General features: G+C 37.1%; 2 protein-coding genes across 3 annotated transcripts in view; both read left to right on the plus strand.

Annotated features, from left to right (window-relative positions):
- LOC127873451 (glycogen phosphorylase, muscle form-like) overlaps window positions 1–15,719 on the plus strand; it is a 54,560-nt gene extending 38,841 nt beyond the window's left edge. The window contains exons 13-19 of the mRNA XM_052417326.1: window positions 2,188–2,268; window positions 2,608–2,733; window positions 2,979–3,170; window positions 4,141–4,298; window positions 4,747–4,881; window positions 6,846–6,912; window positions 13,209–15,719. Of these exons, the coding sequence (XP_052273286.1) occupies window positions 2,188–2,268; window positions 2,608–2,733; window positions 2,979–3,170; window positions 4,141–4,298; window positions 4,747–4,881; window positions 6,846–6,912; window positions 13,209–13,397 (948 nt within the window). The 3' untranslated portion in view covers window positions 13,398–15,719. The remainder of the gene's footprint in view (window positions 1–2,187; window positions 2,269–2,607; window positions 2,734–2,978; window positions 3,171–4,140; window positions 4,299–4,746; window positions 4,882–6,845; window positions 6,913–13,208) is intronic.
- Window positions 15,720–22,494: 6,775 nt separating this feature from the next.
- LOC127873462 (uncharacterized) overlaps window positions 22,495–27,972 on the plus strand; it is a 211,531-nt gene continuing 206,053 nt past the window's right edge. The window contains exons 1-2 of one of the 2 annotated variants that reach the window (XR_008046164.1): window positions 22,495–22,787; window positions 22,963–23,244. Coding sequence is in view for 1 of the 2 variants with exons in the window: in XM_052417345.1 (XP_052273305.1) it covers window positions 25,195–25,267 (73 nt within the window). In the remaining variant the exon portion in view is untranslated. Of the gene's footprint in view, window positions 22,788–22,962; window positions 23,245–24,630; window positions 24,968–25,156; window positions 25,268–27,972 lie in introns of those variants that run through there. The other variant, XM_052417345.1, reaches the window with a different exon arrangement.

Raw genomic sequence — 27,972 nt, forward strand, 5'->3', positions numbered from 1 at the left:
TTAACCAAGTATTTATTTGTATAGCTGTCTGATTTGTAACTGTAGTGGAGGTGAGTGATAATATTTTACAAGCAGCCCTTTACCATTAATAACATTTGACTTAAGCATGTTTCAAAGCACATACAGACATGCAAACTGATACGAAACATAACCGCAGAAACAAATTTTTGCTAAAACAAATGCTAATGTTGTTCTTTATTTTGCAATCCCTGTATACTTCTCTGTGCCTCTACTTGGCTGACAGTACACATTGAGAATAGCAGGTTACTGCCCTATCATTGTGTTATATATAAGATGACGCATAGAATAAAAGAACTACAAGCCTGATGTATTACACAATGCCTTTGTAGTAATGTGTTCTTATGTAAATCATACTGCTTCATTCTTTTTTGAAATATAACCACTACAACGCTGCATTTTTAGCATGAATCATTATGATGTTTGACATGTTAACAATGACGTCACATGCACTTGTACTTAATATTTGTAATAAATGATTTTTGCTGTTTTGTTTGCTTTAAAAAATAAAATGTAACATTTCAACATCAAATTGTCTTCCCCCTGCCAAAGGCATCCGTCTGTCCGTCCGTCAGTCCGTCTGTCACAAAACTTTGCATGGCTTTATCTTAGAAACTATGTAAAATATCAGAATTAAACTTCATGGGTGTATAGATATTGATGAGGAGAAGTGCCATGCACATTAACCATAATCCTACACTTTCTGAAATAAGAGTTATTGCCCTTTGTTTTTTATGTCCCCCACACACTTTAGTGGGGGACATATTGTTTTTGCCCTGTCTGTTGGTCTGTACGTTGGTTTGTTTGCTCCAACTTTAACATTTGCAATAACTTTTTCAATATTCAAGATAGCAACTTGATATTTGGCATGCATGTGTATCTGTTGGAGCTGCACATTTTGAGTGGTGAAAGGTCAAGGTCATCCTTCAAGGTCAGAGGTCAAATATATGTGGCCAAAATCGCTCATTTTATGAATACTTTTGCAATATTGAAGATAGGAACTTGATATTTGGCATTCATGTGTATCTTATGGAGCCGCACATTTTGAGTGGTGAAAGGTCAAGGTCATCCTTCAAGGTCAGAGGTCAAATGTATGTTGCCAAAATCGCTCATTTTATGAATACTTTGGAAATATTGAAGATACCAACTTGATATTTGGCATGCATGTGTATCTCATGGAGCCGCACATTTTGAGTGGTGAAAGGTGAAGGTCATCTTTCAAGTTCAAATGTCAAGTATATGTGGCCAAAATCGCTCATTTTATGAATACTTTGGCAATATTGAAGATACCAAATTGATATTTGGCATGCATGTGTATCTCATGGAGCCGCACATTTTGAGTGGTGAAAGGTCAAGGTCATCCTTCAAGGCCAAAATTTAAATTTTTTTTAAAAAAATCAAAGCGGCGCAGAAGGGGACATTGTGTTTCTGACAAACACATTTTTGAATATTGAAGATAGCAACTTGATATTTGGCATGCATGTGTATCTTATGGAGCTGCACATTTTGAGTGGTGAAAGGTCAAGGTCATCCTTCAAGGTCAGAGGTCAAATTTATGGCCTCAAAGCATCGCAATAGAGGACATAGTGTTTCTGACAAACACATCTCTTGTTTTGTATGATGTAACTTTTCAGATCTATATCTCAGATACCATACAATACTTCGATTTGAAACATCATGAGTGGGTGGTTTGATATCAATGAGGAGAAGTGCCATGCACAAGAACCATTACCCTACACTTTCTTAAATAAGAGTTATTGCCCTTTGTTGTTTTTGTATTGTGTTTTCAGGGCTTTATCTCAGATATGCTACAAGATTTCAATATGAAACTGCATTTGTGTATAGATATCAATGAGGAGAATTGCAATACATAACAACAATTACCCTAAACTTAAATTATTTTTTTGGGATTATACCATACATCAAGGGATTTGCACCCATCCATAAACTTTATTTGGCTGGGGATATCAATTAAATGAATTGGCTTGTTTTTGTTTAATCTGATTCTATTCAACCAAAAACGACTACTTTAAAGTTGATTCCAAGCCATGATCTACCTCTATACATTTACTGATAAAATAACTTCCTGTTGACGTGGTATAAAGAAAAGTATCAGGCAGCATAATATCATGCATATAGTAATGTAGTGGTGTAATAAATGTTTTTCAGGAGAACAAGATGAAGCTAGCAGAGTACATTAAGACAGCGTACAACATAGAGGTCAACATCTCGTCCATGTTTGACATTCAGGTACGTATTCATATTGGATGGTGACCGAACAGTTAAGAAAATTACCTACAGAAGTATTTTCCAAGTGTTCAAATGAGAATATTGTTCAATGCTCATGTGCATATTTGAGCCATGTTCTGGGAATACCAGGCTTAATGCATGTGTTTTAAGTGTCGTCCCAGATTATCAGGCCTGACAATTTCCTCTTTTATGATATTCTTTGTTTAAAGGGAGTCTCTTCTTAGCAAAAAAATCCAGTTTAAGACAAAAGTGTCAACCTTGATTAGCCTGTGCAGACTGCGCAGGCTCATCTGGGACAACACTCTAAGCACATGCTGACTGCTGATGGGTTTGTTACAGGTGAAGAGGATCCATGAGTACAAGCGTCAGCTCATGAACTGTATGCACATCATACACCTGTACAACCGCATCAAGAGTGACCCCAACAGACCTGTTGTCCCTCGCACTGTCATGATTGGTGGGAAGGTAAGTGGATTGATGCTGTTCTACATCCCTTTACTACTCAGATATGCATTATGACACCTTTGAAGTCCCTAAGAGTGGGTATCTTAGTGGTAAAAGGTAAACAACAGCAAATGTTAAGGCCAAAGAAAAGACTTTGCACTATTTTAATGCAAAAAAATACTTATGACATTTCTTTTTGACAAACACTGAAGTTTTTTTTTATTAAAAAAAATAGTTACACAATTATCTATTTCTCTCCCTGTAAGGCGGCTCCAGGCTACCACATGGCCAAGCTGATCATCAAGCTGATCAACACGGTGGCTGACGTGGTCAACAACGACCCCATCGTCGGTGACAAGCTGAAGGTCGTGTACTTGGAGAACTACCGTGTGTCCCTCGCAGAGAAGATCATGCCAGCCGCAGACCTCAGTGAGCAGATCTCTACAGCCGGAACAGAGGTGAGTGAAGTGGTCTAAAAATGTTTTTATGTTGGAATGTCCCCGTATCTACAATGCTCTTTAGTGCAAATGTGATCAATAATTGTGAATATGTTGAAATAAGCCTCGTGGTTAGAAAACAGGGCTTAATCCATGTGCGTCACGTGTCGTACCAGTTTGGCCTCTGCAGTCTGCATAGGCTAATCAGGGATGACTATTTCTGCTTTCATGTAATTTTATACATTTAAAGGATAGTCCCTCTTCAGCGAAAATCCAGTTAAGACAGAAGTGTAGTCCCTGATCAGCCTGAGTGGATTGCACAGGCGTATCTTGGACGCTATTTTATGCACATGCTTAAGGCCAAGTGTTCCAAGACTGCGGCTCAAATGTTGAAATGTTCCCATATCCACAAAGCCCTTTTGTGAAATCTTTATGAAATTTCTGAAAATCATGAAATTTCTTGTTAAAATTCTTTATATCATGCTATTCCTTAGGTAAATGTTATATATCATAGCATTCCTTAAATAAATTTCTTAAAAGCAATAAATATCCTAAATACATTCCAAAGTTCATCAAAATTTTCATAAAACAAGTTTCATAAAATCTCTCCTTACGTTATTTGTCAAAGTCAGGCAATTTTTATGCCCTCGGTAAGGTGGCATATAGCAGTTGAACTGTCTGTCCTTTGTTCGAAAACTTTAACATTGCCCATAACTTTTGCAATTTCGAAGATAGCAGCTTGATATTTGGCATGGATGTGTATCTCATGGACCTGCACATTTTGATTGGTGAAAGGTCAAGGTCATCCTTCAAAGTCAAAGGTCAAGTATATGGCTTCAAAGCGGCGCAGTAGGGGGCATTGTGTTTCTGACAAAAACATCTCTTGTTGATATAAGTTCTTTAAATCAAGAAATCCTCACTAAAATTCATCTAAAATAATATTCCTAATTCCTCACATATATTTCTTTATATACAATATTCTGTTGTACAGGCGTCAGGGACAGGCAACATGAAGTTCATGCTGAACGGCGCCCTCACTATCGGGACACTGGACGGGGCCAATGTGGAGATGATGGAGGAGATGGGAGCTGAGAACATCTTCATCTTCGGCATGACTGTGGAAGAGGTGGAGGCACTCAATAAGAAGGGGTATGCAAATAGTTGTATATTCTATTGCCAATTTGCCATGGTATTCTGATTCTACAACCAAAGTTTAAGAACCATTTACCTAACTCTTACTGCTTCATAAACATTTCAAATTGCAAACCCTCAATCTTTTTTCTCCAATGTGTCTTAACCATTTACTTAATAATTTCACTCGTATGAATATAAATATTGATACACAAGACTTATTTGGTATATATTATAATTCATGTTATAACTTAAATGTGTGCATTTGTTTCTTATTAAATATTGAAAACACCACAAAACTTCATATAAACAATAACACAAATGCGATACATGATCAATCGCTACAATCGTGTACCTAGTAAATATATATAAAAAAACAAATATAATTGAAATGCAGACTGCACAGGCTTATCTGGGATGATACTTTACACACATTAATTAAGCCCCGTTTATGCTTTATTTTCAGATACAAGCCCGAGGACTACTACAGGAATAACGCCACTATCCGCCACATCATGGATCAGATTAACAACGGATATTTTAACCCAGACCAGCCTGCGCTCTTCAGGGATATATTCAACTCTCTAGTACATCATGACAGGTAACATTAATGTCATATTGAGAACATTTAAGCCAAGGTTGTTGAATCAATTTTTAGCTCGGCGTTTTTGGAGAAAACCCGAGGTATTGTCATAGCCAGCTCGTCGTGTCGTCCGTCGTTTGCGTCGTGCTAAAACCTTAACATTTTGTTAAGGTTTTAAACATTGGCTCTAAAATCAAATTGCTTCCACATACAACTTTGAAACTTCATATGAAGATGCACCTTGATGAGTTCTACACGCCACACCCATTTTTGGGTCACTAGGTCAAAGGTCAAGGTCACCGTGACCTTTAAAAAAAAATAAATTCTGACATGCTTTCATTTATTCAAAACTGCACCCGTAGCCGAGCGTGGCACCCGTTGTGCAGTGCTCTTGTTTATGACCCCCGGTAGGGTGGCATTTAGCAGTCGTAATGTTCGTCTGTCTCTCCGTCCCACTGGTATCTGTTTCTAGATTTTCCCATAAATGCTTACAAATATTTACCTGATTGTTGATGTGTTAGTCAACCTGCCTAACTCACAGATCAAGTTAGAGTTTCGTTAAGGTCCATAGATTTTTGCGAAGTTACAGGCCTTGGACTTACATTTTTTCTCTAGAATGACAGTTTTTTGGATTCTCTCCTAAATGCTTGCAGATAATGACCTAAATTTTGGTATGTGAGTCTGCCTAAATGACTTACAGATACAAAGATTTTTGTTTCGATCCATTGACTTTTGAAGAAGTAATCGGCCTTGAACTATCTGGATTTTTAACCAGGTTATCCAAAGGAAAAAACTGGTTATTAGATTGGCGAATGCGGGCGGGCTGGCAGGCGGGCGGAACAAGCTTTTCCGCTCTCTAATTCAAATAGTGTTCATCCGATCTTTACGAAACTTGGTCAGAAGTTGTATCTTGACAATATCTAGGTCAAGTTCGAATATGGGTCATGCCAGGTTAAAAACTAGGTCACAGGGTCACTTGGTTCGTTTTAAACATTGAGCATGTTGTCTGCTCTCTAATTCAGATAGTTTTCATCCGATCTTTACGAAACTTGGTCAGAAGTTGTATCTAGACAATATCTAGGTCAAGTTCGAATATCAGTCATGCCGGGTCAGAAACTAGGTCACAGGGTCGAAAAACAGATTGATTTTGAAACACAGGGGGTGATTGTGATGAACAATCAGTAGCAATGCACATGTTGAGTTGCACTTGTCTTCCTTTATCAGACTTTTTTTTTATATATTGAAAACCTGGTTTTGTGACAATTTTGTCCCTTGTTTTTCCTGAAACGCTTTCAGATACAGACTTTATATTTGGTGTGTTAGTCTACCTTAATGACTTGCAGATTAAGTGTAAGTTTTGTTGCGGTCCTTTATTGTCCCCTACCAGTGAAACCGGAGGGGACTTATGGTTTGCACTCCGTCTGTCTGTCTGTCAGTCTGTCTGTCAGTCCGTCACACTTTTCTAGATCCTGCGATAACTTTAAAAGTTCTTCATATTTTTTCATGAAACTTGAAACATGGATAGATGGCAATATGGAGATTATGCACGTCATTTAATTTTGTTCCTACGTCAAAAATTCTGGTTGCTATGGCAACAAAAAATAAAAAAAATACTGACAAAGGTGGAGTTTCACCGGTAGGGGACCATATTGCTTGGCAATCTCTTGTTTTTACAAAGTTACGGGCCTTGGACTTAATAATTTTCTATTCAATAGCTGATGTGTGGCTTTAAAGTGCAGTAGGGGGCATTGTGTTTCATAAACACAGCGCTTGTTTTTATCATGTGGTCAATATTTCTCATAAGTTCAATTACATCAAGAACTATGTGATCATTTTTTGAAGTGATTTTTCCACTAATGTTTTTGTAACAATGTAACAATTATAAAATTATTTAAGTTAATAGTTGTTAACCTTTACATACATGTTTAATATAGATGATGCAACACCATGTGTAATGCCTCTGGTATTGCAACGGTTTTCAGGTTCATGCTGTTTGCAGACTTTGATGCCTATGTTAAGTGCCAGGATAGAGTCAGTGAAGTGTTCAAGGTAATTTGCAACTTGATATTAATACAAAATTGAGTTGAATTGAGCCTCGTTTTGGAAGAACCAGACTCAATGAATATTCATTAAGTGTTGACCCAGATAAGCCTGTGCAGTTCACACAGGCTTATCAGTGATGACAATTTCAGCATAGACTGGATCTTTGTTTAGAAAAGATTTCCTCTAAACAAGAATTTCCATAAAAGCAGAAAGTGTCGTTCTAATCTGGAGCAGCTCTTTTCACACATGCATTTTTCCAAAATGTGGCTCAATTTATACTCATCAAATTGTGGATAAGTAAAAAAATGAGTGAACTCTGCAATCTTGAAATCAACTTAAATAATTTATGCTATGTATATTATGGTACATTTTTTAGCAACAAACAATATAAGATAATTCTGAATTGTATTATAACAATAGAAATCTTAAACAGTGATCCTGTTTGATCAGAAATTATTGAAATGACATATTTCTTCTGAATACATAACAATGCTTGTTTCAGTCCATCTGTTACATTGTTGGCAAAATGGGAAGATTCTATAAGACACCTTTGTCAAATGACAAAGTTTGCTTTTTGAATGTCTATATGTATTCCTATTATCAAATTTAGTTGGTCAATCAACTTATTTAAATATGTTTATCAAATAGAAATTTTGTTATGGGAAAACTAAACAAAAATCATGTCTAAGCATAAAGTGTTGTCCCTGATGAGCCTGTGCACAGTATAGTGTAGGACAACACTTTACACAGCTGCATTAAGCCCAGTTTTCCCTGATGAGCCTGTGCACAGTATAGTCTAGGACAACACTTTACACAGCTGCATTTAGCCCAGTTTACCCTGATGAGCCTGTGCACAGTATAGTCTAAGACAACACTTTACACAGCTGCATTTAGCCCAGTTTACCCTGATGAGCCTGTGCACAGGCTAGTCTAGGACAACACTTTACACAGCTGCATTAAGCCCAGTTTTCCCTGATGAGCCTGTGCACAGTATAGTCTAGGACAACACTTTACACAGCTGCATTTAGCCCAGTTTTCCCTGATGAGCTTGTGCACAGTATAGTCTAGGACAACACTTTACACAGCTGCATTTAGCCCAGTTTTCCCTGATGAGCCTGTGCACAGGCTAGTCTAGGACAACAGTTTACACAGCTGCATTTAGCCCAGTTTTCCCTGATGAGCCTGTGCACAGGCTAGTCTAGGACAACACTTTACACAGCTGCATTTAGCCCAGTTTTCCCTGATGAGCCTGTGCACAGTATAGTCTAGGACAACACTTTACACAGCTGCATTTAGCCCAGTTTTCCCTGATGAGCTTGTGCACAGTATAGTCTAGGACAACACTTTACACAGCTGCATTAAGCCCAGTTTTCCCTGATGAGCCTGTGCACAGTATAGTCTAGGACAACACTTTACACAGCTGCATTTAGCCCAGTTTTCCCTGATGAGCCTGTGCACAGGCTAGTCTAGGACAACAGTTTACACAGCTGCATTTAGCCCAGTTTTCCCTGATGAGCCTGTGCACAGTATAGTCTAGGACAACACTTTACACAGCTGCATTTAGCCCAGTTTTCCCTGATGAGCCTGTGCACAGTATAGTCTAGGACAACACTTTACACAGCTGCATTAAGCCCAGTTTTCCCTGATGAGCCTGTGCACAGTATAGTCTAGGACAACACTTTACACAGCTGCATTTAGCCCAGTTTTCCCTGATGAGCCTGTGCACAGGCTAGTCTAGGACAACACTTTACACAGCTGCATTTAGCCCAGTTTTCCCTGATGAGCCTCTGCACAGTATAGTCTAGGACAACACTTTACACAGCTGCATTAAGCCAAGTTTTCCCAGATGAGCCTGTGCAAAGTATAGTCTAGGACAACACTTTACACAGCTTCATTTAGCCCAGTTTTCCCTGATGAGCCTGTGCACAGTATAGTCTAGGACAACACTTTACACAGCTGCATTTAGCCCAGTTTTCCCTGATGAGCCCGTGCACAGGCTAGTCTAGGACAACACTTTACACAGCTGCATTTAGCCCAGTTTTCCCTGATGAGCCTGTGCACAGGCTAGTCTAGGACAACACTTTACACAGCTTCATTTAGCCCAGTTTTCCCTGATGAGCCTGTGCACAGACTAGTCTAGGACAACACTTTACACAGCTGCATTTAGCCCAGTTTTCCCTGATGAGCCTGTGCACAGTATAGTCAAGGACAACACTTTACACAGCTGCATTAAGCCCAGTTTTCCCTGCTGAGCCTGTGCACAGTATAGTCTAGGACAACACTTTACACAGCTTCATTTAGCCCAGTTTTCCCTGATGAGCCTGTGCACAGGCTAGTCTAGGACAACAGTTTACACAGCTGCATTTAGCCCAGTTTTCCCTGATGAGCCTGTGCACAGTTTAGTCTAAGACAACACTTTACACAGCTGCATTTAGCCCAGTTTTCCCAGATGAGCCTGTGCACAGGCTAGTCTAGGACAACACTTTACACAGCTTCATTAAGCCCAGTTTTCCCTGATGAGCCTGTGCACAGACTAGTCGAGGACAACACTTTACACAGCTTCATTAAGCCCAGTTTTCCCTGATGAGCCTGTGCACAGGCTAGTCTAGGACAACACTTTACACAGCTTCATTTAGCGCAGTTTTCCCTGATGAGCCTGTGCACAGGCTAGTCTAGGACAACACTTTACACAGCTGGATTTAGCCCAGTTTACCCTGATGAGCCTGTGCACAGTATAGTCTAGGACAACACTTTACACAGCTGCATTAAGCCCAGCTTTCCCTGATGAGCCTGTGCACAGGCTAGTCTAGGACAACACTTTACACAGCTGCATTTAGCCCAGTTTTTCCTGATGAGCCTGTGCACAGGCTAGTCTAGGACAACACTTTACACAGCTGCATTTAGCCCAGTTTTCCCTGATGAGCCTGTGCACAGGCTAGTCTAGGAGAACACTTTACACAGCTGCATTTTGCCCAGTTTTTCCTGATGAGCCTGTGCACAGTATAGTGTAGGACAACACTGTACACAGCTGAATTTAGCCCAGTTTTTCCTGATGAGCCTGTGCACAGTATAGTCTTGGACAACACTTTACACAGCTGCATTTAGCCCAGTTTACCCTGATGAGCCTGTGCACAGTATAGTCTAGGACAACACTTTACACAGCTGCATTAAGCCCAGCTTTCCCTGATGAGCCTGTGCACAGGCTAGTCTAGGACAACACTTTACACAGCTGCATTTAGCCGAGTTTTTCCTGATGAGCCTGTGCACAGACTAGTAGAGGACAACACTTTACACAGCTTCATTTAGCGCAGTTTTCCCTGATGAGCCTGTGCACAGGCTAGCCTAGGACAACACTTTACACAGCTGCATTTAGCCCAGTTTTCCCTGATGAGCCTGTGCACAGGCTAGTCTAGGACAACACTTTACACAGCTGCATTTAGCCCAGTTTACCCTGATGAGCCTGTGCACAGTATAGTCTAGGACAACGCTTTACACAGCTGCATTAAGCCCAGCTTTCCCTGATGAGCCTGTGCACAGGCTAGTCTAGGACAACACTTTACACAGCTGCATTTAGCCCAGTTTTTCCTGATGAGCCTGTGCACAGGCTAGTCTAGGACAACACTTTAAACAGCTGCATTTAGCCCAGTTTTCCCTGATGAGCCTGTGCACAGGCTAGTCTAGGACAACACTTTACACAGCTGCATTTTGCCCAGTTTTTCCTGATGAGCCTGTGCACAGTATAGTGTAGGACAACACTTTACACAGCTGCATTTAGCCCAGTTTTTCCTGATGAGCCTGTGCACAGTATAGTCTTGGACAACACTTTACACAGCTGCATTTAGCCCAGTTTTTCCGGATGAGCTTGTGCACAGTATAGTTTTGGACAACACTTTACACAGCTGCATTTAGCCCAGTTTTTCCTGATGAGCCTGTGCACAGTATAGTCTAGGACAACACTTTACACAGCTGCATTTAGCCCAGTTTTCCCTGATGAGCCTGTGCACAGAATAGTCTAGGACAACACTTTACACAGCTGCATTTAGCCCAGTTTTCCCTGATGAGCCTGTGCACAGGCTAGTCTATGACAACACATTACACAGCTGCATTTAGCCCAGTTTTCTCTGATGAGCCTGTGCACAGTATAGTGTAGGACAACACTTTACACAGCTCCATTTAGCCCAGTTTCCCTGATGAGCCTGTGCACAGTATAGTCTAGGACAACACTTTACACAGCTGCATTTAGCCCAGTTTTCCCTGATGAGCCTGTGCACAGGCTAGTCTAGGACAACACTTTACACAGCTGCATTTAGCCCAGTTTTCCCTGATGAGCATGTGCACAGTATAGTGTAGGACAACACTTTACACAGCTTCATTTAGCCCATTTTTCCCTGATGAGCCTGTGCACAGGCTGGTCTAGAACAACACTTTACACAGCTGCATTTAGCCCAGTTTTCCCTGATGAGCCTGTGCACAGTATAGTGTAGGAAAACACTTTACACAGCTTCATTTAGCCCAGTTTTCCCTGATGAACCTGTGCACAGTATAGTGTAGAACAACACTTTACACAGCTTCATTTAGCCCAGTTTTCCCTGATGAGCCTGTGCACAGGCTAGTCTAGGACAACACTTTACACAGCTGCATTTAGCCCAGTTTTCTCTGATGAGCCTGTGCACAGGCTAGTCTAGGACAACACTTCACACAGCTTCATTTAGCCCAGTTTTCCCTGATGAGCCTGTGCACAGTATAGTCTAGGACAACACTTTACACAGCTGCATTTAGCCCAGTTTTCCCTGATGAGCCTGTGCACAGGCTAGTCTTGGACAACACTTTACACAGCTTCATTTAGCCCAGTTTTCCCTGATGAGCCTGTGCACAGTATAGTCTAGGACAACACTTCACACAGCTGCATTTAGCCCAGTTTTCCCTGATGAGCCTGTGCACAGTATAGTCTCGGACAACACTTTACACAGCTGCATTTAGCCCAGTTTTCCCTGATGAGCCTGTGTACAGGCTAGTCTAGGACAACACTTTACACAGCTGCATTTAGCCCAGTTTTCCCTGATGAGCCTGTGCACAGGCTAGTCTTGGACAACACTTTACACAGCTTCATTTAGCCTAGTTTTCCCTGATTAGCCTGTGCACAGTATAGTCTCGGACAACACTTTACACAGCTGCATTTAGCCCAGTTTTCCCTGATGAGCCTGTGCACAGGCTAGTCTAGGACAACACTTTACACAGCTGCATTTAGCCCAGTTTTCCCTGATGAGCCTGTGCACAGGCTAGTCTAGGACAACACTTTACACAGCTGCATTAAGCCCAGTTTTCCCTGATGAGCCTGTGCACAGTATAGTCTCGGACAACACTTTACACAGCTTCATTTAGCCTAGTTTTCCCTGATTAGCCTGTGCACAGTATAGTCTCGGACAACACTTTACACAGCTGCATTTAGCCCAGTTTTCCCTGATGAGCCTGTGCACAGGCTAGTCTAGGACAACACTTACACAGCTGCATTGAGCCCAGTTTTCCCTGATGAGCCTGTGCACAGGCTAGTCTAGGACAACACTTTACACAGCTGCATTTAGCCCAGTTTTCCCTGATGAGCCTGTGCACAGGCTAGTCTTGGACAACACTTTACACAGCTTCATTTAGCCTAGTTTTCCCTGATTAGCCTGTGCACAGTATAGTCTCGGACAACACTTTACACAGCTGCATTTAGCCCAGTTTTCCCTGATGAGCCTGTGCACAGGCTAGTCTAGGACAACACTTTACACAGCTGCATTTAGCCTAGTTTTCCCTGATTAGCCTGTTCACAGGCTAGTCTAGGACAACACTTTACACAGCTGCATTTAGCCTAGTTTTCCCTGATTAGCCTGTGCACAGGCTTGTCTAGGACAACACTTTACACAGCTGCATTTAGCCCAGTTTTCCCAGAACACAACTCTTAATTTTATGAACAAAATTATTGTGTTAATTAGTCACAGATTAATTGTGTTATTCAAACTGTTAGGACGAGTATCATGGCTGTAATATTAATTGTGTTGTTCACACTTTTAGGACCCCTTACAATTGTCAAAATTCAATAATGTTGTTCAAATTTTTAGGACCTGTTCCTTTGGTCAATGATTAATTGCATTTTTCAAACTGTTAGGACGTGTTTCAATGGTCAAAGATTAATTATGTTGCAAGAGTCAAAGATTAATTATGTGGTTCAAACTTTTAGGACCCGTTGCAATTGTCAACGATAAATTGTGTTGTTCAAATTTTACAAGCATGCATTTAGCCCCACGTTTTTGTCCCTGTAGGACCAGCTAAAATGGTCCAAGATGTGTCTCCACAACATAGCATCGTCTGGCAAGTTTTCCAGCGACCGCACTATAGCTGAGTACGCCCGGGACATATGGGGCACTGAACCCACGGAGTTCAAGCTGCCAGCACCACACGAGAGCCCACTCCAATACGACGATAGCAACAACGCACAGGCCAAAAAATGAGTGCTACATTATATAGGTTATAGAAATTAGTTAGTAACCAAAATTTATAGACAAGTGAACACAATTACTGTACAAGTATTTTGAGTATTTTATGAAAGTCAACATAACATTATGTGTGTTATTTGTGTGATTTAAAAACAACACAAAAAAGAACATTTGAGGATTAATAAGTATGTTTAAAGTCAACATAAAATGTGTGCGATTAAAAACACAACACTACAAAAACATTGTTGATGAAGATTTATGTTGACTGTTGCGTGTGTTTGAACATTTATCAAAATAAATCACTGTTTGATTTATGCTTTGTTTATAGAAATCTGTTTTGTTGGAATAACTTAGATTGATATTTACATTCTTCAAAAGAAAATGTGACATTTTATCTCAAATTTCTCTGTTGTAACAAGATAAGCTTCATATGAAAACTTGCATTACTAATGATGTTAAGACAAAATAATTATAAACAAAAAATACATGACAGATGGTCACTTTCATCAATATATTTTATGTATACAAGTCCATAAATTTGGGGCTGCTTTCTGAAAACATCACTAGTATGAAATTTGAAACAAACTATGTCACTTGTCTTTATTTTGTTAAAACAGATTCATGAAAGGAAAAAAATTAGTAAATATTGGTGCTTGTGCATGCTTTTTAAAAAATAATAAGAACATTTACTTCTTCAATAAACTGTATTAGAGTCAATGGTCTATTTATTGTCAATCTGTTAATGTTAGTATGTATGTATCATGTATCCAATGGTATATTCTAGTATTGTTTGTACAATAGTGTGCACTCAGGCATTTGTAGTTTTATTGGAACACATGGGTGACATTACCGGTAACTGTGATATGTCAGTGTGTTTATCAATGCAACCCTTCTCTCCAAGGGGCGAGTATCTGTTCCATGAAAGGAAGATCTGTATCAAGCATTTAGCCGCGCTCTGAGAAAACATGGCTTAATTGATGTGCTTAAATGTGATCCCAGATTAGCCTGCACAGTCTGCACAGGGTAACCAGGGACGACACTTTTTACTTTTATGGAATTTTTTGTTTTAATAAGATCTCCTCTAAACAAAAATCCAGTTACGGTGAAGTGTTGTCCCTGATTAGCTTGTGTGAACTGCACAGTCAAATCTTGGATGACACTTAAAACACATGCATTAAGCCCAGTTTTCTCAGAATGAGGCTTCATGACTGCTTTGTTGTTTTTATTATTTACTTTAATGTTTTTGTTTGATCTTTTTGGGCATTTAATGTTGACAACTCTTTGATTTATCTTGAAACAAACGTCAATGGTCACTGAGTCTAGTCAGACCTATTATCAGCCTATATCTAAAATGTCTATTTTTCCCCTTTATTAACTAGTTTTTCCTGGGTAATTTGTTTTTTAACCCTCAGCTCTTTCTCAACACTCACTTGATTTTGTCTCAGCACAGTATATTCCATGTTCTTATGGTGCCTCTTCAAATATACAAACATCTCAAAGCTGCAATCATGATATGCCCTATTGGACACATTTGTGAGATAAATTATTGTTCAAGATACCGGTACCATAAGATTTTATTGGCCAGTTTCAATAAAGGCAGACTCTTTAATGTTTCATTTGTTATCTCAAATCCACATGAAACTATGCAATCACTTACAATTAAAAATCAGTGTTAATGTATTTGGATTCCACAAACATAAAATTTACTGTGCTTAGTGTTTTATTGCACTCATGAATTGTGGTATGATAGCAGTTGCGTGCAAATGTTTCAATGAATTAAAAGTATACATGTCTGATGAAGCAAATATCTATGTTATATTTGAATACCGCATTTGTACAACCAAAGATAAATGTTCTGATTTGCACTAATAAACATTTACACTTATCTTTTTCAGAAAAGTAACTGTTTGTTAAGTGTATAATTTATGTAACTTTTTGTTAAGTATTTAACTTATATACTAAGAAACATCAAGACCGTCAAAGGTAATGATGTTCCATTCTTTTGTTGATTTCTTTTTTGTTAGCATTTATTTTCTATGCTTTACTTTTATTTTCATCTTCCATAGTTTTTTTATGTTTATGTATATTCCTAAACTATTTGTTTACATTTCCAACAAAAGAACACACTTATTTTCATGGTTGTTTTAATGGTTAACATATTGACTAGTTCAAACCAAAGTTTCAAAAGAACACAACACAAACTAAAATCTGTATGACTTTCTTTATCAAGATAAGATTGCAATTAATTTTATGTATTTTTGTAAACATTCTTTAACTTTACTTAGCCCCAAGACATGGGATTGTTGTTAAAATATTAATAATAAAATTTGAACTCTTCATTGATTACTTTTATCTGTTGTTTTGTATTATAATATATTGTTAAAAAAATATTTAATTGTTTATATTTAAGTATATATAGATCTTCTATATATACATAGTATATATATATTTTTTTATAAAAACTATCTTTTGAAGTGTCAACATAAAAGTGGTGGCACATTTGCAACATTTCTATTTTTACAAGCACATTCATTGAATTTATATCCCCTGCCAAGTAAATTTTGTTTATGGATGGGTGCAAATCCCATGATGCATGCACGGAGCGTATATTGAGTCATCTAGAGTCCGTGATGCATGTTAGAGTCATAAATAAAACGTTTGTAACATTTGACCCCAGTGTGTTACCTTGACACAAGAGACCCGAGTCTTACCTGTGCCACACTTCCAGATAACGGAACAACAGTTATTACAGAATCCCTTGATGCAGAGTGAAGAAATTATTCACAATTAGTTAAATGTCTGATCATTTACCTGAATGTGTGACCTTAACCTTGCCTCTAGGGTTATTGGTCTTGCATGTGACTCAGTCCCACATGATTGATAACAAGTGTGGTAAGTTGCATCGCTGTGGTTCATATGTTATTGTAGAAAGAACTTACGACTGGAAAAAATACTCTATAAAAGGGTATCTAGAAGTAAAAAAGGGCCGTTACTCCGTTATTGACCAATTGCTTGTATCACAGTTTAACGTGAATCATCCTACTGTTCATATATACACTCGTACCAAGTTTCAATGAAATCTGCCAACCGGTAATCAGTTCCAAGTTATGGCTCCAGACACAAGTATGCCTATTTTCAAGTGATACACAATTCATTTGTGACACGATCCCATGATCCACAGTTTATTACTGATACATGTCTAGTATATACAGTTATTATATGGTACAGCCCATTGTCAAAGTTAATTTGTGATACAATCCCATGATACACAGTTGATTTTATGTTACAACCCCACGATACACCGTCCTTGAATGCAGGGGGGGGGGGGGCTGGTCGGTTAAGTGGGTCAGGGGCTCGTGAGCGCTTTATTTATCCATGCGTTTGTTCTTTCGTTTGTTCATTCATTTATTCACTCAATCATTAATTAATTCATGCATTTGTTCACTCATAAATTAATTAAATACATGTTCATATATCAAACTAACGCCATACTCACCGTGTTTGTGGAAAAAACACTTGATACGGCTGACGAAGCATGTCATAATTCTTGCATTTACTGAATCAAAGACGAAACCGACGAGGCACAAAAACAATCCGCTGGCGGGGAAATCGAATACTCTATACTGTGTTATTCCCTAGCTAATTTTGAACGAAGGAAATGGACTAATGCCATGTGAACATAAAATACATTTAGCTTTTTATTCCGGTATGTCGCGGCAAAGCGGTTTGGTACTAAGGATGAGTTTTATATATCGACAATATCGACGGAATGGATTCCTGATGAAGCGCTGTTGTTAGAGCCCGCTTTTGCTCACCATTCAAGATCTCGCCACTGCTATCAAAGATCTGTTCTACTGAATCCTTCTAGATTTCGGTTCGTCCGATTAGAAGCGAAGTTTACCAGCACTGAAACCAGGGTAGCATACTTACTCTCAAGCAGGTCATGAATTCGTGTATCATTGCGAGTGGAAGGTGCCTTGGTAAAACAATCCACAGCAATCTGCTGTTAACTGTTCATGTTGACGGAGTAACTTAACAGGGCAACTATTTTGCTCATTTTTTTATGAGAACTATGATCAGCTGTCCATAAAGGCGCAATTATACGAGGCGCTGGTTCGAAAAATTATAGAATATACATCACAAACAGGGACCCACATACTGCATGAAATATATGGAAGCGTTCAACTGTTGTATACTAAGTTTCACAACCGGCGATTGTCGTTGAAAAAGAAGCTCCATTAAGATGACTTCATACATTATGTACATAACAATTGAGCCGATGATTTTCTCTTTAAAACCACATAATACATTGCCTGATGCTATCCCTGCAACGACCTACTGACATTGCGCTGCCTTTCTAACGATCGATAACCAGTACAAATGTTCTTAGCCCTACACTGCATGGACACAGATTCTTATCCGCCCAATAATTTGGAAAGTGTAAGTTAGGCTATCTAGTTTAGGCGGCCGTGATGCACTACACTTATCTGATTTTAATTGCACTACATTTGTGTATGAACATACAATATTGAAACCAAATTCTTGAAGAAACTATAATATGGATATTACAACATTTGTTTTGAAGAACTCCTAAAAGTATGACATGGCTATTAATTAGTAACCTTGTCATTTTCTTTCCGAATTACATCATTAATACTATTGCATAGAAATTGCTCTCGACTAGGAGTCAGGAGAAAAAATAGCCAGGTCCATAATGGTTTATGACCAATAGTTTTTCTTTGATATTTATGTGAAATGTTAAGAGAGGAACCACCAACCGTAAACGAGGGTTGGCCTTCGTCTGATCAAGTCACGTTAAGATGTTCCACAATGAACATTCGTGACAAAGTCTCAAACCATAATCTTTGGTCGAAAAAAGTTTGAAAAAGCACACACACAACGATCAGTGGTTTATTGTCAATTGTGATACATATAGGTCAAATTTCCATTCCGATTGAATATTAAAATTAATTTCCTTATACATAAGTGAACTTACGTGTATAGCTAAGGGCATTTGCTCGCGAATTTATGTTCGATATCGTTCGTAAAATTAATGTTAGTTATGGGGCTTGTACAACATGCCCGTTTCAAACTAGGGATTTTGCTGTTGTGTCAAGGTAATTGCATTTTTATACTTTACCTTTTTAGAAAAATGTTGAATTGTGGCTATCTTATATGTGTGCAATGTATATATGCAACTATTGCTTATTGCGAATTGGATTTGCTAAAAACTCCCAGATATTCAAGGAAAGAATATTTGCATCGCTTGTTCAAACTTTAAAGTTCTGAAAAATCAAAATGGCTAGCTGTATCTGGATTTCTATTTCATTTTAAGAGGTTTGTGAATCAACATCACCCCTCCATCAGTAATCAGTTTGACGGTCACATTTCACACTTCGAATATGTGGCTTGCAAACAGCAGCATTTCGCGTTGGTTTCAAACTACAGCCATGTCATCAAGTAGACAATCATGGCTTCCATCGTTTCGTTTTTAAATATATTGCATGTATTTAAATTGTAAAAATATTTCCGATTCTGTTTACTGAAAGAAACATCTATTATATAAATATGAAATAGCAGTTTATTTATTATTTTTTCATATATTATACAATTAAAATCTACAGCCAAGCTATACAATATACTCATACAAAGGCTTTTTCCATTATTGCATAACCATGATCTGGACTAAGAGATGCTATGTCTAATCTTACATTTGATAAGAAGGGATGTAGCGGCGGAAAATTGCAATTCACAACCGGTATGTAATAAATGATTATTTAATATGAATGTATGTAATATGTATTGCATTCTATTATTGTTTATTTGTTGCTCTTAGATAACTCGTAATTTTGATTTTTCAATTAATACATATTGGTACATATGACAAGCCGTAAACCAGTTTAAATGCCTTAGGCGTTTTCTAATTCGTCGATCCTGGCTTTTATACATCCACTTAAAGAGGGGGGGGGGGGGGCATATACATTATTGCGTCGTCCAACCGTCCGTCGGATTGTTTTGTAAAACGTAATTCAAAAAGTACTGCCGCTAGAGGATGAAACTATTACGTCCATAATAGCCAACATGTGAAAACTTTCATCTCCATAGTTTGGTTCTGATTTTTTTTTAAATAACCGGAATACTAGCTCAAACGACTTGTGTCGCGTGTAACTCATAATGTATTGCTTCTAGAGGGATGATACTCTATCAACTATTTTGAGCTGGCGAACTTCCATATCTTGGTTCGGATTGTTTTCTTCACAAAACAGGATTTATGAACATATAAGCAAAAGATACATTTTTCAACATTTGCCAAACATAAAAAAATTATTGCTGCTACGAACATATTAACCAGCCTGTGAATGTGTAGCTCCCTATAATATGGTTCCTTTTTTTAATTCTTTGGAGTTATAGCTTTTTAGGCAAAAACATAACATTTAATCATTTGTGTCACATGTTGCCCAATAATTTTTGCTGCTAAAGAGATGACATTTTACAAACATATTAAAGAGCATATGAACTTGAACACCTCAATATTTTGGTTCATTTATTTTTAGTATAGGATATTTAAAATTTTTAGTAAAACAAGATGTGTATGTGGAACACTATGTTCCCCATATATTTGACCTTTGACCTTGAAGGATTACCTTAACCGTGTCCTTTCACAACTCAAAATGTGCAGCTCTATGAGATACACATGCATGCCAAAAATGAAGTTGCTATCTTCAATATTGCAAAAGTTATGGCAAATGTTGACGTTTGACGCAAACAAATCAACAAACCAATAAACACACAGACAGGACAATAACAATAACATTTTGAACTTGCGGTTACAAAAAAAGTGTTGGTGATACAGTGATGAAACTTTACATCCACTCTTATAAAAAATAAACATAATAATCATAAAATCATGTTATATTTATTATTTACATGATACTCAAATAAATTAAAATAATAATAATAATTATTATTATTATTGTCCCCTACCGGTGAAACCGGAGGGGACTTATGGTTTGTGCTTTGTCTGTCAGTCTGTCAGTCAGTCAGTTTGTCAATCTGTCAGTCTGTCACATTTTTCTGGATTATGCGATAACTTCAAAAGTTTTACATATTTTTTTCATGAAACTTGAAACATGGATAGATGGCAATATGGAGATTATACACGTTATTTCATGTTGTTCATACGTCAAGGATTCTGGTTGCTATGGCAACAAATAGACTAGAAATATTGCTAAAAACCGGTAGGGGACTTATTTTGCTTGACAATAGTCTTGTTATTATTATTTCGGGTGATTTTGGGTTAAATACCTTGCTATATATATATTTGATAGTGAAATTTCTTTTTCAGAGAAGTTGAATTTTCGTTATAATTTATAATTTATCATCGTTTTGTGCAATAAATTAGGAGTTAAACACGCATTTAACATTAAACATTAATTAATATATAGCTTGCTAGTTGAAAGATATATACACGTGCAAAAAGGTGATGATTAATTAACATCTATTATGTCTTACCATTACAGATGTCTATATTAAAATGCAACAACAGGGAACGGGTATATAAGAGTAACATTGTCGGTCCGTCGGTTTTCGGCATAAAATACTATAACCACTTTCATATTACATTAAACTGAACAGTTTAAACCATTGAAGCTAGGAAAGGGACTTGTACGTTCGTTTGTCAGTCGAGGCCGAACTTAATGAATGTCGATAAAATAAAACACGATATTCACTTCTATCGTTTTAAAATTTTCAGCACTTCACCTTACTGCGGAAGGACATGCCCTCGGTTATTTGTCCGCAATGGCCCCGACTTTCATTGGAAGGAATATAACGTTCCAGCTGAATGCAACATCACCTCTTTCATACGAACAATACGAAGTCTGTAAATGGAAAGTAATATTTCAAAGGTCAAAGGTCTACTTCATAAACAGCGGATATAGCCTGTTCGAATCTGACGGGATGAAGATGATGGAACTGGACAGTGATTATGTGAACAGCAGCTGGGACGGGGCGGTTATTAACGTGATTTGCAATGACTACGAATCGACTGTCATAAATCTAAAATTAGAAGGTGAACTTTAAACTGCAGAGTGAAGATTAAAAATGCTTAAGGTTTTGTAATTAATACCGCTTTGCACCACACAAATACTTAATGAAAAACCCGCGACAAGACTAAATACATGTAAATACATAGAAACGAATTTAAAAACGATAAAAATAAATTGAAATAAACAAACAAACAAGTATTACAAAGAATAAGCAGATAAAAAATTGTTCTTGCACGAAGTGGGTTGATTAACATGGACTTGAATTGGCGAATCTTAATCATCTTTTACATGCTGTTACAATTTATTTTACTAAAGCTATCAAGTACATTGGTTCAATGAATACTTTATTTTATAAGCCTAATAATGCATTCAAGTTTGCGTTTAATTGTGAAATCAAACGTACACTGGAAGAAATGAACTTTGGAACTTACTTGGATATATACCGGAAATGAAATATATTTTATAAGTTCACACCTTCTTTTACAACCATTGTCAATGATAAATCATACTTAAATAGACAATGTGATTTCAAAACTGTTTTGTTTAATTCACGTTTAGTACTAAACGACATTTTACCTCTAACTTTCAGTGTATTCTTATTAAGATAATTGCAGAAAAATGTGTAATTGAATTGATTGACATTATTCAATGAAAATGACAAATGACTAAATTCCATTAGTCTCCTAAATGTTTTTGAACTAACGCAGTTGAAGAATACATTCCTGCTTCAAATGGTTAAAACAAATAAGCACTTGGTAAATGTTTCAAGTGACACAAATTACAAAATAAATGTGTGGCGAAATTAAACATATATTATTTGTCCAAAGACGTTGGTATATAGTTAAAACTATGAAACATTAAAATTCTGAACTTTTCAAGAAATTATTTTAAGAAAATTTATAAATACATAGTTTTATCGTTTTGTCCGAGTATTCAAGACCGCAATGAAACGATATACGCCTAAAATCAATTAAAAATAGTTACAAGGGCAACGCATGTCAAATTTCTATGATTCATGCTTAACGCATATTTATTTTGTGATACTTTTTTCCAATATCAGATTTCAAAAACGAGTGTGGGTATCTCAACGTGCTATCCTACCCAGAAGGACCCGAAGGCTACGGTCAGATTGCATACTTCCCAACTGCAAAGATTCTGAGAAATCCCGTCGGTTATGCACGGATATGGGAGAGAGATGGCGTTGATATACCATATCTAAAAGGCGTTTATAAAGAACGAACTGACAAACTTAATTTCCAGTACATTCTTACCGTCTTTAATTTCACCGGGCTACATCGATACAACGTTAGGTGTAAGGAACTCAATACTGAAACTAACGAAATTATCCTTTTCGATGGTGAGCACATTCTTAACTTTGCCGGTTGTTTCATTTAGCTCAAAGAGTGTTATTGTAAACCTTTGTATTATTGTATAAATGGATATAACTGTAGTTTAAATTAAGTATAACACACATGTTTTCGCTGATAGTAATGCATTTCAATGGTAATACATTATCCCACACCCACTTTCAGGTCGTCCAGTACTAAGTTCGCTCTGCAGTGTGGACAACTGTTCCAACTGTCTGTGTGTCATACCAGGAGACAGGCTAATATGCACCACATATAGCAGCAATGTCTCGCTCTTGATTGGTCACATCAAATTACAACTTAAACGCACTAAACATGACAGCCTGTTTACATACACCACTATGAATTACACCATCAGTGAGAAAGATCATCAGTCAACGGTCGTATGCTCAGCGTCTTATGACAACAAAAAGGTGTTTACCGCTAATGCCTCGGTTTACATTTACGGTAAGAAACGTTCATGCTGCCATACAGCTCGAGACAAACAAAACTTAATCAGACAATGTTTGAAAACATTATGTGAAACACATGGCAAAACCACTAGACAGTTTTAATAAACGTTCATGCTGCCATACAGTTCGAGAAAAACTAAACAGATATATACGTTATATAATACTTATGGCAATACCACTATAAAATTTAATACGGTATTAAATTGATTAAGTGCAGACCAGTAATGTATATATTGCATTAATATGTTGCTTTGTGTAACACGCATTAAATAAATTGTAAAATGATTGGTTAAACTGCAGTCTACATTAACGATAGTTGTGTTGTATTACATTTTAACGATTCATACGCTGCTTAATACCATTAAACAGTTCCACCAAAGTTAGAACCAGAACTAACTCTACCAGAACTACAAGAGGGTTCTCCAGTAAATATAACCTGTGTAACACCACCAGGGAGACCCCCTCCTGTTATACAGATGTTTCTCGACAGTCAGATTATTAATCACGTCTCTCAACATAACGTGTACGACGCAACCAATCAAACGTATACTAGTGTTGCCACATTGAAGTCGGCTAACAGAACGTGGGACAATAAAAACATCACCTGCAGATATTTAGTGACATATCCGGACGGTCAAAACGATTCTTGGCGCTCGACGACCAAAACGGTGAACTATACATGTAAGCATGACATTGATGCATTAGGTACCTACACGTATAAAAGTAAAAATTGTTTTTGTTTTCCTTACTTATTTTGGTAAATTAAACATAAAACCATTTAAATTGAATTGAATTAACACAACAACAAGAAAAAATACACTTTTTTGCAGATCCTCTCTCAAATCATGCGAATATGTCAGCTGGGTATCATATCTACATTGAATGTCCATTGGTGGACATCAACACAAAATGTATATATAAATGGGCGACAGATAAAGACAACATTCAAACACTCGACGCGCTACTACCAAATATGACAGGCACAGTGTTTGCCCTGAATGTCAATGTCCCCGGTAATTCCTTAGGTCAAAAAAGTAAATGTCATGCAGAGTGTGAGGAGTTCAATCTACGGCTTAAAAATGATAACATTCTGAATGTCTCAAGAAAGTATTGTTTTGTTTAAATAACTGAAAGATCTACCCATTTATCGTTTTAGACAGTTAAAGCAGCAAATGTCAATATATCCATTACGACCCTATAAATCAGTATCATAAAAAAGACTGTATAGTATTACTGTTCAGAACGAGCGTAAAAGCAAATTGTTTTTAATTGGTAATTATACATATAAAAAGTGATACAAGATGTATGCAAGAAATGTGCACGTCAAAGAAGTGCAAAATCAAGTTTGTTTTAACAATAACTTACGGTTTGTCTTGTCCAAGTATAGCTCATAGGTTTGATTTGTCTTCAAAAATAGGTTTGCATTTTCATTGAATGCTTTTTAGATGAAGCTGAACATATAAAAGCCTATTTGGTAACAAAATGCGGCCTGTCAACAGAAGTTTGCTTTCCTTGCTCAGTAAAGAGAAATCCACTCGCAAACATTTCTCTTGGCAAACTCGAAGACCAGAATTACCGCCATGCATGTCTGAACAGGATTGAGTGTACAATCGTCATCTCCAGATCTGATATTGAGGCAGCATCTAAACATGAATGTAAAGCATGGAACATAAACGAACTCTCAAACACTACACTTGAATCGATTACAGAACTAGAAGGTATTTGTTTTAAATCTAAATTTGCAGTTGACGTTTTCTTCCTTTCTTAAGGCAATCCGGATAGATTGAACACATTTCTTTAGGCTTGAAATAGTGTAACAGCTAGAAGACGTTTGTTTCTGTTGTCCATCATTTATAAATTACATTTATTAAAACAAGCTGTGATTCACTATCGTTTATACTCTACAGAAGACCGCTTGCCTTTGACGGAGGGTTCGATACCGCTCATGTCAATTATGATTGGACTGGTAGTTTTTGCGGTTGTCATATCTACTGTGACAGTCTTCTTCTTCATAAGAGGTGAATATAATGTTTTGAACATAAAATACAAGTACTTCATTTACATTCATTGTATCTGAATTTTGTTGCAAATCCTATGTATTATATACTAAGATACAAATGATTATTTTGACACGAATTGATATATTGTTTAGGTGTACGACGGCGCATCAGAAGGAGTGCTACGTTAAACCCGTAAGACACAAACATATAATTGAACATGTAAAAATAGGCTTTGCACTTTCAAATGACAAGTTTCTGTTTCATATTATTCATGATGTAACAATCACCCAATACACAGTTCGAGAGACTCTTTGTCATACAAGCAAAGTCATACCCATATATTCGATTTTTATTTATTAGAGAAACAATTTATCTTAAATTATGTTTGCTCTCTGTTTTTGACTAAAGATATAATATACATGTGTAGTTAAATTCATACTATTGCTATTCATTTTGTTCTTTTATTTCAGTATAAAAGGATTTCGAATTAACTCTTCACATCAACGTGATATCCGAATGGAATCAGGTCATATACACTGTCTGATTTCTTGTTAAGCTTGCAGTGTTAGTCTGATAAATCAATCGCACTAATAAAGTATAATTCACAATTGATTGAAAACATGTTTTCGTACCATTCCACTTTAGATTTCTAAGATATTTCAATCACACGATTCGTTAATTAGTGTTATATATGTTATATATGATGCTTGCGTCCTCTTATGAGGATGGAAACATAGATGGAGACATAAGGTACACCTAGATGCTTTATTTGCAGAAACAAGATAATTAAACTGCTGTTTGAACATTTGTTTCAGAACAACAATCCGGCAACGATTCGGTCAATGCAAGCAACAATGAGACAAATGCAAATTTCGAATCAAACATCAATATATACTCCAATGTAGTTGCTTCCTCCAGGCGGCCAGTGGTAAGTATCCACCACCCAGCGATGAATGCCAATGATAACAACACAAGTAATGTTATTTGGTACTGTGGTCTGTTGTCTGCATGTTCTGATACATGGTACCGTGTTATTTCAATAGAGGTCACGTGTATGAGTTTCAAACTGCTAACAATTATTAATAAATTGCCAAACATGTAAATTTTAGGCCCAAGCAGCTGAACAGAATGAACTGGTGTACGCTGACATTGACATCGCGTTTCTAGAGATGAAGCAGAAGAAAGTGACTAAGAAAAACAAATACGTGCCCACCGAGTACACAAGTGTTAGAGAACTAACCGCAGATGTATCAGATGAACACGTCTATGTTAATACATAAGACAGCATTACCTTTATGGAGAACTCACCTCTAATGTATCAGGTGTACGCGTCTATGTTATTACATGAGACAGCATTACCTTTGCCGATGACGTTGTGGTTTATGTGTTCATCGCACGTCTGTTTTTCAGCCCAGATGCCTATGCAATACAGGACATAATGTATACAAAAAAACTTAAACAAAAGGAAGGATTAAAGTCGACGTCGCCACACTGAGTTTTAATGACACATTTGATAATGTTTAATCAAGTGGAAGGGCGTTCTTATGAATACTCCGATTCCGATTTTATTTATGTCATACATGACAAAAAACATGTTCATCCTATAACGAATGTTTTTGCCTTGTTGTGCACATATATTGCTTTGAGTGTGAAAAGCACACAAACTTATTTTTTTTCTAAAAAGTGATGTGAAAAGACGATTTCATAGCCAATCCTTTTAGTTTTTTTATACATCTTTCATCCTCGTTTTCTTTCATATTAATACTTTGTATTCGATTTCGGAACTTATTTTATAGTACGCTTATGCATAACTTCAAGACCTTAAGTACGTCTGAAAAAATGTGAGAATGCAGCCAAACAATATACATTTGTATTTTTAAATGATTAACATTAACAGAGTGAACAACTTTATTATACATAATAATTTATAATCTATAAATCATAATTGTATGTTATCAAGACTTAATATTAACGCGCAAAGGCACGATTAACAAGCATTAAATAATTAGCATCCCATTTCATGCTTAAGGTTTTGAAAGAAAGGCACAATTAGACAATAGGAACATGCGCTCATACTGAGCAAATTCTGCTTTTTTACAATTTTTTTTTAACTTCAATACTACAATTATTTTCAACGTGTTTGCACTAGTTTTGATTAAATATCGATATGTTTCTGTTTTGCATATTTGGAAACCCTTTTTAACACGAAGTTGAGTACATCGTATTTGTATATCAAATTTGAAACATAAGGTTAAGGCAACTATCTTTTAAGACAATCTCATTTTCTCGCTACGTTTTGTACTGTCAGAAAATGACATCCGCATTGCCACAAATTTTGAAACCCTTCTTTAGATTTCAGTTTTCAAGTCTACATGAAAATATAAATATCAAAAATCAAAGTTTTAATTATATACTATGACATATTCAAATACAAATACAAATCACTTATATAGCGCAAAAAATATTATAAAAATATTATATTGCGCTTCACAAACACTGCACACTGGTTATCCATGAAAAAGATTGAACAAATGAGTTTTAAGTCTTGATCTTAAACAGCCCTCATTGTCAATGATTTTTAAGTGGCTTGATAGATTGTTCCACCACTTCGGGCCAACAACAGTTAAAGATCTATCCGCCAGCTTAGTTCGCCTCCTGGGAATAACAAGATTACAGTCACTTTGTGATCGAAGTCTATACCGACTGGCTGCTGGGACAAACAT

Source organism: Dreissena polymorpha, chromosome 3 (assembly GCF_020536995.1).
Source record: "Dreissena polymorpha isolate Duluth1 chromosome 3, UMN_Dpol_1.0, whole genome shotgun sequence".
Lineage (NCBI taxonomy): Eukaryota > Metazoa > Mollusca > Bivalvia > Myida > Dreissenidae > Dreissena > Dreissena polymorpha.